Here is an 11,820-nt window from a genome sequence, read left to right as displayed (position 1 = left end):
TTATACGAGTCTTATTTAATGTAAATCAACAGAAAAAATATTTGCAGCAAGGTTACAAGTAGTTCCATTTGTAATCCACTACACATCACTGCAATTACAAGAGGTCGTGAATAATAGTGCCTTGCTGTATTGTCTTGATTTTAAAAAGACTACTGGGAGCAGGGTTTCCACTGCATGTTTTTGTATGTTATAATACCACGCCCAAGTTAAAAAGTATTATGTACAGCACAGTGTATTGAAACATGATACAGTGCTGTAATATACGGAAGTTACAGTCTACTAGTGGCACAGTGTGTGTGTCAAGGGTTTAAGGCATGTGTTTTCCGACCAAACCGGTACTTTAATGAACCACCGCACACACACAAACACACATTTTGCCTCTCCCCATAACTCATACAAACACATGAATTTCAGTTACCCCCTCCTACACAACTCAAAATTGAAAAACAATAGACATTACACAATAGACACCTCTGAAGTGTGCTTGTCTTTAAGGCAGTCGGAGATATAAAGTTTTTACTTAAAAGCATAAAAATATCTTTACACATTGAGAAGCTTTCTTATTATGGATATGCTCTTTTAGTAATGCTCTTCATAATGTTGAAGAGACACACCACAGAGTTTGGTCAAACATTTTCTTCATATTGACAGTAGCTTTACAAGGTTTCATTTAGCATTAAATTGTTGTTTCACCAATTGAACTGTTCAACAAGACACGACATTCACAAAAAAATTTTTATAAATAAATAAATAAAGGAGTCTGACAGGAATAGAGAGTCACACCTCTGCTTGTTGTGGAGGTGTACTCAGCTCTGTTGTGATCCGGATTTTCTTGATGATCACCCAGTCCCTCTGTCCTCCTGTGACTTGTATCCTCAGACAGGATGAAGCAGAGTTATACTTTTTGTTTACCTCATGCATCTCAAACCTCCCACTCACTACCGTCCCGACTGACTGGAACTCTTTACAACTCTTCTCAGAGTTCTCGATGGTAACATCATGGCCCAACTCCACCTGAGCTGACTCCAGGATGTCTTTACCCTCTGACCCAGTTTCTACAAATATCTCTGTCACCACTGCAGGAATTGTTAACACCACAGTCAGGTAATTTCCATTTTCTGGGGCACGCCCCCAGAAGAATTCCTCCCCTGCTTCCCAGGCATGTTTGGGGATATGTTTCTTGTAGGAGGACATATCAGAGTAAACTTCAGCTGCAGGATTGGCGTAAAACCCTTCCTCAAAGTCCTTGTCCTTAAGCTTGTTGTATGTCCCTTCAAACGAGGAGAAAGTGCCCATGTGCTGGAACAGCGATGGTTTAAAGAGGATCGTCTCCTTCTGAGCCAGCAGCTCTCGAAAGTGAGACATCAACCAGTCGCAGGGCATTTCCTGGTAGAAGAGGAAGAGGAAGCGGGCCAAGAGAGGAAGATGGGTGGATTTGTAGAGTTTCCCGATGTAGCCGAGGGCTGAGAATTCCAGCATTGCCCAAGTGGTCTTCTTTGCCTCTTGCTCCCCAACATGCCTCCTGATGGCGGTGAGGAAGTTTTTGGCAGATAAGACGTCATCCTCCAGCTGGATGTAGTACTGGGCAAGACTGGCACTGTAGTGGATGAGGAAGGAGTAATCCAAGTTCTGCTTGGAGCGGAACGATACCCTCCGCGGAGAATCATTGTAGTTCCTCTTTAAACCTGTAGGAGAATCAGAGGCTGATTTCAGAATGTACTGAATGCACTGAACTCCTGATAATCACCAGACATTATCTGGAGGGGCCGATTGTGAGAAGGCAAAGGGGTCAAAGACATATAAAGGTTCTAAAAAGGTATTTTTTAGAACCTTTCTAGTGCTTTCTATATAGATGAAATAAATATGTTTGAGTCCAGAACAATGTGGTTAAACAAGTCTCATTTGTTAAATTTCAAACTGCAAAGATTAATTTCTTAACAATTAAAATTGTATTTTAAGTTAAATCTTTGGCAGGTATCCATTAGAGCAGTCATTCCCAAAGTGTGGGCCGCGGCCCCCTGGTGGGCCGTGAAGCCACTGCAGGTGGGCCGTGAGAGGTCATCAGAAAATAAATAGATAAAAAAGTTTCAGATTTGTAAGTAAGCGTTGATTACAACCAAACATTTATGATTGATTTTTAAAAAAGTAATCACAGGTAATGAAACAAAGACATGAGATTTAAATTCCACGTTGTTCTTATTTTATCTGACCTATATAGCAGGTGTCATTGTTTTTGCTGACCGTCACATTAACACTTGAACGCATCATTAGCGGGGGGAATCATAGGTGAGGGAGAACTTTGTTATCTGCTGGGTGGAGCAAGATGGAGCAGAGGAAAGCTGCTGATGACGCAGGGGAATCAGAAAGTCAAACTGAATCATTCAAAACTAAAAAGAGGACTCGCAGAAAGGACTCAAGTGAGGACCTGTCGCTGGCCCAGAGGACAACCCCCAAGCCTGTGTGTGTGCGCTTAAACGCCTTAAGTAAATTTGGTTACGCCGCAAAGGTGTTTTTGAGGTGTTTTCTTTTCTTATCGTGCTCTGTTATACAAACAGCAAGAATATATTTTTAACAATCGACTATTTGCACTTCATGTTTTTTTTACATTGGTTCTACCACTGACATGGAACGTGTACCAGCCTACACATCAGTTGATAATAGCTATTTTTAGCAATATTTGAGAGATATCTACAAATGTTTTTACTTGGCTATAAAGGTCACTTGAGCTGATGCAATATCTTGTTAACTGTTACCTTTTCATTTCAAAATAAAAGTCTACAGTTTAGGGTTGTGCCAACCTGACATTTAAAATATGCAAACAGGACTTACTTTTGAATTTAGTGTCTTTAAAGTAACATTTGAAATAGTTTTCCTTTTCTGCACATTTGCACACATTTGAACGAGCTGACATTTAGGGATTTGAGAAGCCAAAAATAATATATAATATAATATATGCATGTAGTGAAATTGTGTCTAACTAAATATGCAAGTCATGACATTGACCTAAATGTCAGAGTGAGAGGCTCGCCAGCCTTCCCCTTGTAAAAACTCTGGAGAAGGTCCTAATGACCCGATGTGAGAACAAAGCAGGAGATCCTCCGCAGGATTCACCATGAGCATGTGGGTGTGTTTATGACGTTTCTAACATGTGACGGATGCAAAAATGCAAAAAATTTAAAAATAAGAAATTTCAAGTATCTCAGGATGAAAAAGCAGTGCCATTCACATAGAAGACACTGACAAAAATGTCAAGAGAGCTTTTTGTGATGAGAGCCAACGCCGGTGCCAATGTGATGTAAACAAAAACATGTGATCTTCGCAGTGGAATTTATTCATTACATTCTGCCACTGCCTGCTACACCACCCATTCACTGGAACACTTCTGATTTCTGGGGTTTTGTGAATGTGTCTGAGTGGAGAATCTCCTGCTGTGTTGTTCATGTGCGAAAGGTGAAGTCCAGAGAAAGTCCGGACCCAATTCTGTTTGGATTTCTGAATTGTTTGAAAACAGCTAGAGACACTTTAACACAGCTTCAACAAAACAGTCATGACACGGATGTGAATTCAGTTGTGAGTTAGACATGAATGCTGCACCTGTAAGAGGAGGGTACCAGTCCTCAGGAACATGGATGACCACCAGCTGGCCTTGCTCCAGCTCTGAGGCAAATGCAGTTTTGATCTCCCTCACTGTGGCAATTCTCCAGCTGGCATCAAAATCTGCTAGCAGCACTACCACCACCATGGCTGAGCGCTCTTCAGAAGACGACTGTTGGAAGAGGGACTGCAGGGTGGGAATTAGATAGCTGCCCTTCTTCCTATTTATCGATGACATCCCAACAGATAAATACCCTAAAACAGAAATGGTAAGTGTGAGTTGGTTTTACACCATTAAGAATACATATATTTTCTACATGATCAAGACACATTGTGTTTTGTGCCAAATGCTAGGAGTATTCCTATTAAAGCCAAGTCCTAATGTTAAATAATGCTTTCACCTATCACTAAGCCCAACAGGTTTGGATGTCACATCTACTGGGCTCTCTGGCAGCCTGAGTTACCCTGAGTTTATTCATGGTTGTATAAACTGGCCTTGATTCTTAGCCTCACCCAAGCAAAGAGGGTCTGATTAACAGATGTTCAGAACATAGTCAGCCTTGAGTTAAAACAACACAGGGGGCTGTGTTGGTCAGCTCAGCTACTTCAAGACTAAATACAAAATCTGCACTTCGAAGATTCTCCTATGACACTACTGCTGCTACTACTCATACTACTATACTGTAAATCAGTTTTCAAGTGCCTAACTATTAGTGTTTATATCGCAAAGTAAGAGAATGTGACGCTAATATCACAGGAATATGTGCATGCGTGTATTTGATTAGCTGATACTGCGCCTTGCTTGATCATTTCCCATTGCAGCAGTGGGTTTGAGGTTTACACAGAGCCAAAATTTGTCTGAACACTACCTTAAAAGGAATAGTTCACCAAGTTTGATAATTCGCTCATTATCTACTCACCCCTATGCCGATGAAGGGGTGGTTTGTTTTGTTTGAGTCCACAAAACACTTCTGGAGTTTCAGGGGCAAACAGTGCAGGAGCCGAATCCATTACAACTGAAGATATTAGTGACCTATATCTTCAGACGTTAAAAAAAGAATAGAAAAAACCTGCAACATTCCTCCATACTGCTCGTGTGGTGTCATCCAAGTATCCGCAAGCCCCGACATTTATATTCGACTCAACACAAGGTCATTTCCACCGTGTTTTACACCTAAAAGGTCGCAGAAGTGGATAAGCTAGCGGGACATTAGCAGAAGTTTAGGCTTAAAACTTGGTGTAAATGACTTTGTTTCGAGTCAAATATGAATGTTGGGGCTTGTGGACACTTTGGTGACACAACACGAGCAGTATGGAGGCATGTTATACATATTTTTTCTGTTGTTTTATTATGTCTGAAGAAGGAGTCACCATTGACTTCGATTGTATTGGATTCTGCTGCAACACTGTTCACCTCTGAAACTCCAAAAGTGTTTTGTGCACTCAAACACTTTCACCCACCCCTCCATCGGCATAGAGGCGAGTAGATAATGAGTGAATTTACATTTCTGGGTGAATTATCCCTTTAAGCTAGACATTTCCTGATATCCTGCTATCTGTCATCCCAAATACAAAATACAAATGTAGTTTGTATTCGATAGAGTTCAGCCTTCTTGGCATTGTGAGAAGGCATGTACATAATTGTAATAAATATTTTGATAAATTTTCAATAATCTCTTCCTGTGACAAAATAAAAGTTTGGGAATAACTTCAGATAACAATCACATCAATAAAGAAATCAAAAAGTGTATCACATACTCTGTTGAATAGATGGTGCTCCAGCGAGCATCTTATAGGACGCATTGAGAGGCAGGTAATCTCCCTGATCAACCCAGGACTCCTTTCTGACAAACCTCTCTGTCTGCCAAGATAATTCATTTGGATTGTGTTCACTTGACCTTGTGGGGCCCTGCAAAACAAAAATGTCATAGAAAGTCAGAATATGCTATGTAAATAGGTCTAAATACAGTTCAAATGATGCTTTCTTGTAAAGTCCCACTTTCAGGTTTGTTTCAACTTTGCAAGCAGCAGAAATGTAAATGTGAATCTCATGCTCTGAAATAATAAAATAATATAAATTAATATAAATGTAATCCTGTGTGTGTTAGAGAAAGAGAGAACATCTTTGGGATGGATTTCAGAATAAGACCAGTTACGTGGGAACAAAAGTCAAGCGGAAAATATTTATGGGTCAGCGGTTAGGGTCAGTCCCCAGAAAGTAGTACATGCAACTGGCCAAAAGTGGCCTGTGAAAACATGTGTGTGTGTGTGTGTGTGTGTGTGTGTGTGTGTGTGTGTGTGTGTGTGTGTGTGTGTGTGTGAACTTACAGCTATGAGAAAACTTGACTGGCTCATGAAGTACAATCCCCCAGCTAGTAGGAGCACTGCCAAAACAGCATTCTTCCTTAAATAACGTCGCATTTCCTATCAGTCACAGACACACACAAACACCATCCATTATACTGATGTGTAACTTAGTCAGCAGAACAGTTAATAATTCAGTTACTAGATTATGAATGATTCAGAGGGCTCGGACACAGTGACAGGTTAGACAGACAATGAGAGGGGATTGATTTGGTGTAAACAAGCTCCTCTCTGTAAAATATGTATATCAACAAACTCATAATCACATTGTGTGTCAAATATTGAAAGTAATGACTAATAAAATGTCTCTTTTGCTTAGATGCCAGTGACATGATCAGCCACCAAGTCTGTCAACATTTTGCTACATTATGTATCTGCTGATGTAATCAGTTGATCAAGCCATTAGCGAGAACATTAAGAACTAAGTTCTGCGGTGAATGAACCACATCATCATCATTTCCTGTTTCCTGTTTCCTGTCTTAGAGAGATGCTGCTTGACTTTCACATCAAAATAATTACTGTTTCAATCAGCCTGCTCTTCCTTTCAGTTGCATTTATACAACCTTAGTTTCAATATTATTGATAAAACATTTAGAATTTAAAACTGTTAAACCTAATTTCTTTGTCAGTGGGCAAACTTACAAAATCAGCAAGGGATCAAATACTTATTTCCTTCACTGTACTTGTTGAGTCGTAGTATTTCTACCATTTGCATTACAAATGTGAAATTTGCATTTATAGCTCCGTTTACAGATCTGAAACATAAAACAAGGAGGAGGTGAATGAGCAGTACAGGGTGAATACTTTGTCAAATGAATGGAGGGTAACTTTATATTTATATTTAATATACTCTGCTCTGTTAACATGCACTGACAGGTCAGGCTTTCAATATAGTCCAGGAGTCGCGTCAAAACGAGATACTTTAGTGTCCTCTCTGGTGTAAGGACACTGGCCAAGGTCTAATTATAGAGCAGAATACCTCGTCTATGATTACCTCAGGCCTACATTCTCTACCGCACTGCTGTACCTCGTCTAGTGGTCCCCTTTGGTGTCCCCTCCTGGAGTTGCTCTTGAGAAATTTCTCTGTTTATCGTACCCCCCAACAGTAAAATGAAAGATACGCCCCTGTATGCCTGTGTGCTGAAGGCAGAGGTGTCTTATTCAAAGGAAGAAACCTGAGCATAATAAAGCTCCCACACGAAAAATGTAGCTAGTTCCACATTAACATTGTACAAAGGTAGTTTAGAGATAACTTTAGACAAAAACTGTCTAACAAATAGGGTAACGCAACTGTTAAAAAAAAAAGAACGATACTGTATCTATTGATGTAGAAGCTAACGTTATACATATAAGAAACGTTACTGCAACTATTGTAGAATATAAAATTATCAATAAAAGAAACGTTACTGTACAACTATTGTTGTAGAACAGTGGTCGCCAACCGGTCGATTGCGATCGATATGTCACAAACAAATGGTTGCAACCCTTTCTGCATACGTTTCAAAATACAGTGCATCCGGAAAGTATTCACAGTGCTTCACTTTTCCACATTTTGTTATGTTATGTTAGGATTTTAATAATATAATTAGACACTATAGCCCCGAAAAGGATTGATTTTACACGCACCATGTTTGTACCTTAACAGAAAGAATTTATGTTTTGTTATGTGTTAGGACTGTAATCCGTGGCATACAATACACTGTACTTAAACTTGTTCTCATACATAAACCTTTATATATATTACAGTATTCCTTTAGCTTTATTCAACATCACACATACATGAATGCACTGTGCTCATTAAGACACTGTGACCTATGCCTTAGAAAGAAATCAAGAAGCTGCCCCAGCTTCTGAAGGCCAGATAGGAAAGGCGTTGTCTTGTCTGATAAATACGCATGCTTACACACACAGAACATACAGACGATAAAACAGAAACACAATGTTTCACACTCCAATGAACAAAAACACTGTGTCTGCAAAACTACTGAAGACTCACAAAGCTTCAGCCGGATAAAGGCTTTTTCTTAATACACAAAACTTAACACTGTCAGAATGTGAAGATTTGTCCAGCTACTATCAAAGGAGTGACGAACCTGGGAGCGGCTCCTCATCATTGGTGGATTCCAGTTCCAAGATGCTGGGACCACGCCTTCAACCTACTATTATAAATATTGCACCTGTCATCCGTTCGGGGCGACTCTTGGCCACCCCGAGCTACGGACTAAAAGCTGAGGCTGTGCATTGAGTGCCCATAGCTATGCTGTACCTTTTTCATTGCTTCTAAATAAATACTTTTTGAACTAAGACCGACCCTTCTCATACCTAAGGATAAAAGAACACGACAGTTACAGCCTTATTCCAAAATGGATTAAATTCATTTTTTCCCTCAAAATTCGAACATGTGCATAAGTATTCACAGCCTTTGCTCAATACTTTGTTGAAGCACCTTTGGCAGCAATTACAGCCTCAAGTCTTTTTGAGTATGATGCTACAAGCTTGGCACACCTATTTTTGGGCAGTTTCTCCCATTCTTCTTTGCAGGACCTCTCAAGCTCCATCAGGTTGGATGGGGAGCGTCGGTGCACAGCCATTTTTAGATCTCTCCAGAGATGTTCAATCGGGTTCAAGTCTGGGCTCTGGCTGGGCCACTCAAGAACATTCACAGAGTTGTCCCGAAGCCACTCCTTTGTTATCTTGGCTGTTTGCTTAGGGTTGTTATCCTGTTGGAAGATGAACCTTCGCCCCAGTCTGAGGTCCAGAGCGCTCTGGAGCAGGTTTTCATCAAGGAAGTGTAATGGAAATTCTGCATTTGTGTAATGATTAATGGATGAACAGACATGTATGTAGAGGATAAACAGATGTGTTTATCTTAGGGTTTACGATTATTTGCTCAGGGACTTTAATTGATATGGCCTTGGGAAGCCTGACACTTTATGGGGTCTCTGAGCAAATGGGTCACCCCAGGGGACACTCCAGGGGTCTGGGCCAGAAATGAAGCCAGGATGTCCCCCACCCTAATGAAACATCAAAGACGGTAATAAATACCTTCTTCTCCCTTGTGGGAGGGGGCTATGCGTTATAAGAACACAACTCATGTCTGTTCTTCGCTCATTGTATATTGTCCTTCTGGTGATTGTACTGTGAGTCCAACTGTTTGACTTTGTGCTTGATTCACAGAAAATTGCCACCACAGATGTCTCTGTACATTGCTGCATTCATCTTTCCCTCGATCCTGACTAGTCTCCCAGTTCCTGCCGCTGAAACCATCCCCACAGCATTATGCTGCCACCACCATTTCTTCCATTTACGGATGATGGAGGCCACTGTGCTCATTGGGACCTTAAATGCTGCAGACATTTTTCTGTACCCTTCCCCAGATCTGTGCCTCGATACGATCCTGTCTCGGAGGTCTACAGACAGTTCCTTGGACTTCATGGCTTGGTTTGTGCTCTGACATGCACTGTCAACTGTGGGACCTTATATAGACGGTGTGTGCCTTTCCAAATCCTGTCCAATCAACTGAATTGACCACAGGTGGAGTCCAATCACGTTGTAGAAACATCTCAAGGATGATCAGTGGATACAGGATGCACCTGAGCTCGATTTTGAGTGTCATGGCAAAGGCTGTGAATACTTATGTACATGTGATTTTTTTCGCTTTTTATTTTTAATAAATTTGCAAAAATTTAAAAAAAACAACCTTTTTCACGTCATCATTATGGGGTATTCTGTGTAGAATTTTGAGGAAAAAAATGAATTTAATCCATTTTGAAATAAGGCTGTAACATAACAAAATGTGGAAAAAGTGAAGCGCTGTGAATACTTTCCGGATGCACTGTATATTCTGTGCTATTTGAAAGTTTCCTTGTTGGTGCTGCCTTCAGGTGCTGTCAACAAAATTAACCACTACAAAGATGACAACCAAGCCAAAGTCTCCAGGTGCCAATAATCTCCAATAAGACATTTGATTTAAATAAACGTAAAATTAAGAAAATGATTTAATCTTTCCACACTTTTCAAAGTTCCATCTAAGCAAACTGGGCTGTTGAACTGTTTTTTTTCAACATATCTTAGATCGATACCACTCCTTACAGGGGTTTATCACCTGCCTGTCGGCTTCAGCGCAGGCATACAAAAGTTCAGTCACTAGTGTGCGTGGCAAGTGTAAAAACCTATACTAATAATATTTATTTATATTATTATTATACCACGTCAATTCAAAATGATTGAATTGCCTATTGTGGCACATTCTTAAAAGCTAAAAAATGTCTAACTGCCCCCTCAATCTGAGCAGTGTAGATCCGGGCCTGGTACATAGACAAGTGACAACATGTAGACGATACTGTGAGTGAGAGAAGTTTAGGTCTGTTAAACCCATGTCCACTGGAACACTCACCTCCCTCCGCCAGCACTGCCGTCCCGCTCCTGACTTTATAAGGGGAGTTACAGAGCACTTCAGCGGACAGACAGCATCACCACCACCACCTCGTTCCAGAGCCTCACGCTTCTGCTGCCTCGCCGCACACAGCACGCTGTCAGGGGCGAGCGTGAGGACCAGCCCCCGCTGTGTCGTCACCGTCAGACCACACCCACCAGCAGTCTCATAGCGACAGGTGTAGAGCTTAGGGTTCGAAATCACGTGGTTGTAAAGCCATTTACTTCAGCTGGCTGTCATTATGCACAGAACATTCAGAGCCTATCAAAAACTTAAATAACAATATCTTTAGAACCTTTCAGTTCCAGGGCCCCCTGCCAGCTCTGCAGCAGTGAAGAAGTGAAGATAGAGACATTACATTACATTTCATTTAGCTGATGCTTTTATCCAAAGCGACTTACAATAAGTGCATTCAACCATGAGGGTACAAACCCAGAACAACAAGAATCAAGAAAGTACAATTTCTTCAAGAAAGCCCAACTACAAAGTGCTATAAGTAAGTGCCATTTAAGTGCTACTAAATTGTTAGGTTAAACTTTTATTCAAGGTATAGTCAGAAGAGGTGTGTTTTTAGTTTGCGGTGGAAGATGTGTAGACTTTCTGCTGTCCTGATGTCCATGGGGAGCTCGTTCCACCGTTTAGGAGCCAGGACAGCAAACAGTTGAGTGTTTAGCTCGCAGTGAGGGAGCAACAAGCCGATTGGCAGATGCAGAGCGGAGTGGACAGGCTGGGGTGTAACGTTTGACCATGTCCTGGATGTAGACTGGACCCGATCCGTTCGCAGCACGGTACACAAGTACTAATGTTTTGAAACAGATGCGGTCAGCCATCGGTAACCAGTGAAGGGAGCGGAGGAGCGGAGTAGTGTGAGTGAATTTAGGTTAAAAACCAGTCGAGCTGCTGCATTCTGGATGAGCTGCAGAGGTCGGATGGCACTAGCAGGTAGACCTGCCAGGAGGGAGTTACAATAGTCTAGGTGTGAGATGACCAGAACCTGCGCCGCCTGCTGAGTGAGAAGGGGACGTATTCTCCTGATTGTTGTGCAGCATGAATCGACAGGAACGTGTTGTTGCAGTAATGTTGGCAGTGAGGGAGAGTTGACTGTTGAGTGTCACACCCAGATACCACCCCCCACTTTATCTACATTGTGACATGTGTTTGTAGATAAACAACATTATCTCTCAGTCCCAAAGGCTGTTGATTTAGTGCCCCCATCAGGCCAAAGAGGACCTGAACTACATTTTAAATCTGTTTACTATGGATTGACTGTGGAAATGCAGCAAACTGGGGAGATTAACATTCTTCATGCTCCTTTGTTACTCTTTTAAAGAGTCCCCCCTCACATGAATTCAAGTTTAGCCACAACTACTTTATATGTGCAAGCTTGAAAGAGAAGTGGAAATGGTCTCGCCACACGTTTGCTTATC

General features: G+C 41.3%; 1 protein-coding gene across 2 annotated transcripts; it reads right to left on the bottom strand.

The window, feature by feature from the left end:
- zgc:101663 (alpha-1,3-mannosyl-glycoprotein 4-beta-N-acetylglucosaminyltransferase C) lies at positions 1–10,512 on the bottom strand. Of its 2 annotated transcripts, XM_035159126.2 has the most exons (6): positions 10,355–10,512; positions 6,601–6,713; positions 5,923–6,018; positions 5,353–5,503; positions 3,595–3,849; positions 1–1,685 (listed from the first exon to the last, which is right to left on the bottom strand). In XM_035159126.2, the coding sequence occupies exons 3-6, from the start codon at positions 6,013–6,015 to the stop codon at positions 778–780; spliced, it is 1,407 nt and encodes a 468-aa protein (XP_035015017.1). In that variant the 5' UTR covers positions 6,016–6,018; positions 6,601–6,713; positions 10,355–10,512; the 3' UTR covers positions 1–777. The 2 variants fall into 2 exon arrangements, with proteins under 2 accessions (XP_035015017.1, XP_035015018.1); XM_035159127.2 differs by lacking the exon at positions 6,601–6,713 and having other exon boundaries at positions 10,355–10,504.
- Between the last annotated feature and the right edge of the window lie 1,308 nt (positions 10,513–11,820).

This window comes from Hippoglossus stenolepis, chromosome 6 (genome assembly GCF_022539355.2).
Source record: "Hippoglossus stenolepis isolate QCI-W04-F060 chromosome 6, HSTE1.2, whole genome shotgun sequence".
NCBI lineage: Eukaryota > Metazoa > Chordata > Actinopteri > Pleuronectiformes > Pleuronectidae > Hippoglossus > Hippoglossus stenolepis.
This window is presented reverse-complemented; position numbering and strand designations above follow the sequence as displayed.

Excerpts from the sequence above, each read along its gene's own strand:
- zgc:101663 (XM_035159126.2), bottom strand. The coding sequence starts at position 6,015 with ATGCGACGTTATTTAAGGAAGAATGCTGTTTTGGCAGTGCTCCTACTA. Across the intron at positions 3,850-5,352 it reads AGCACCATCTATTCAACAGA|GGTATTTATCTGTTGGGATG; the intron begins GTATGTGATACA and ends TTTCTGTTTTAG. Across the intron at positions 1,686-3,594 it reads CTGGTACCCTCCTCTTACAG|GTTTAAAGAGGAACTACAAT; the intron begins GTGCAGCATTCA and ends ATTCTCCTACAG.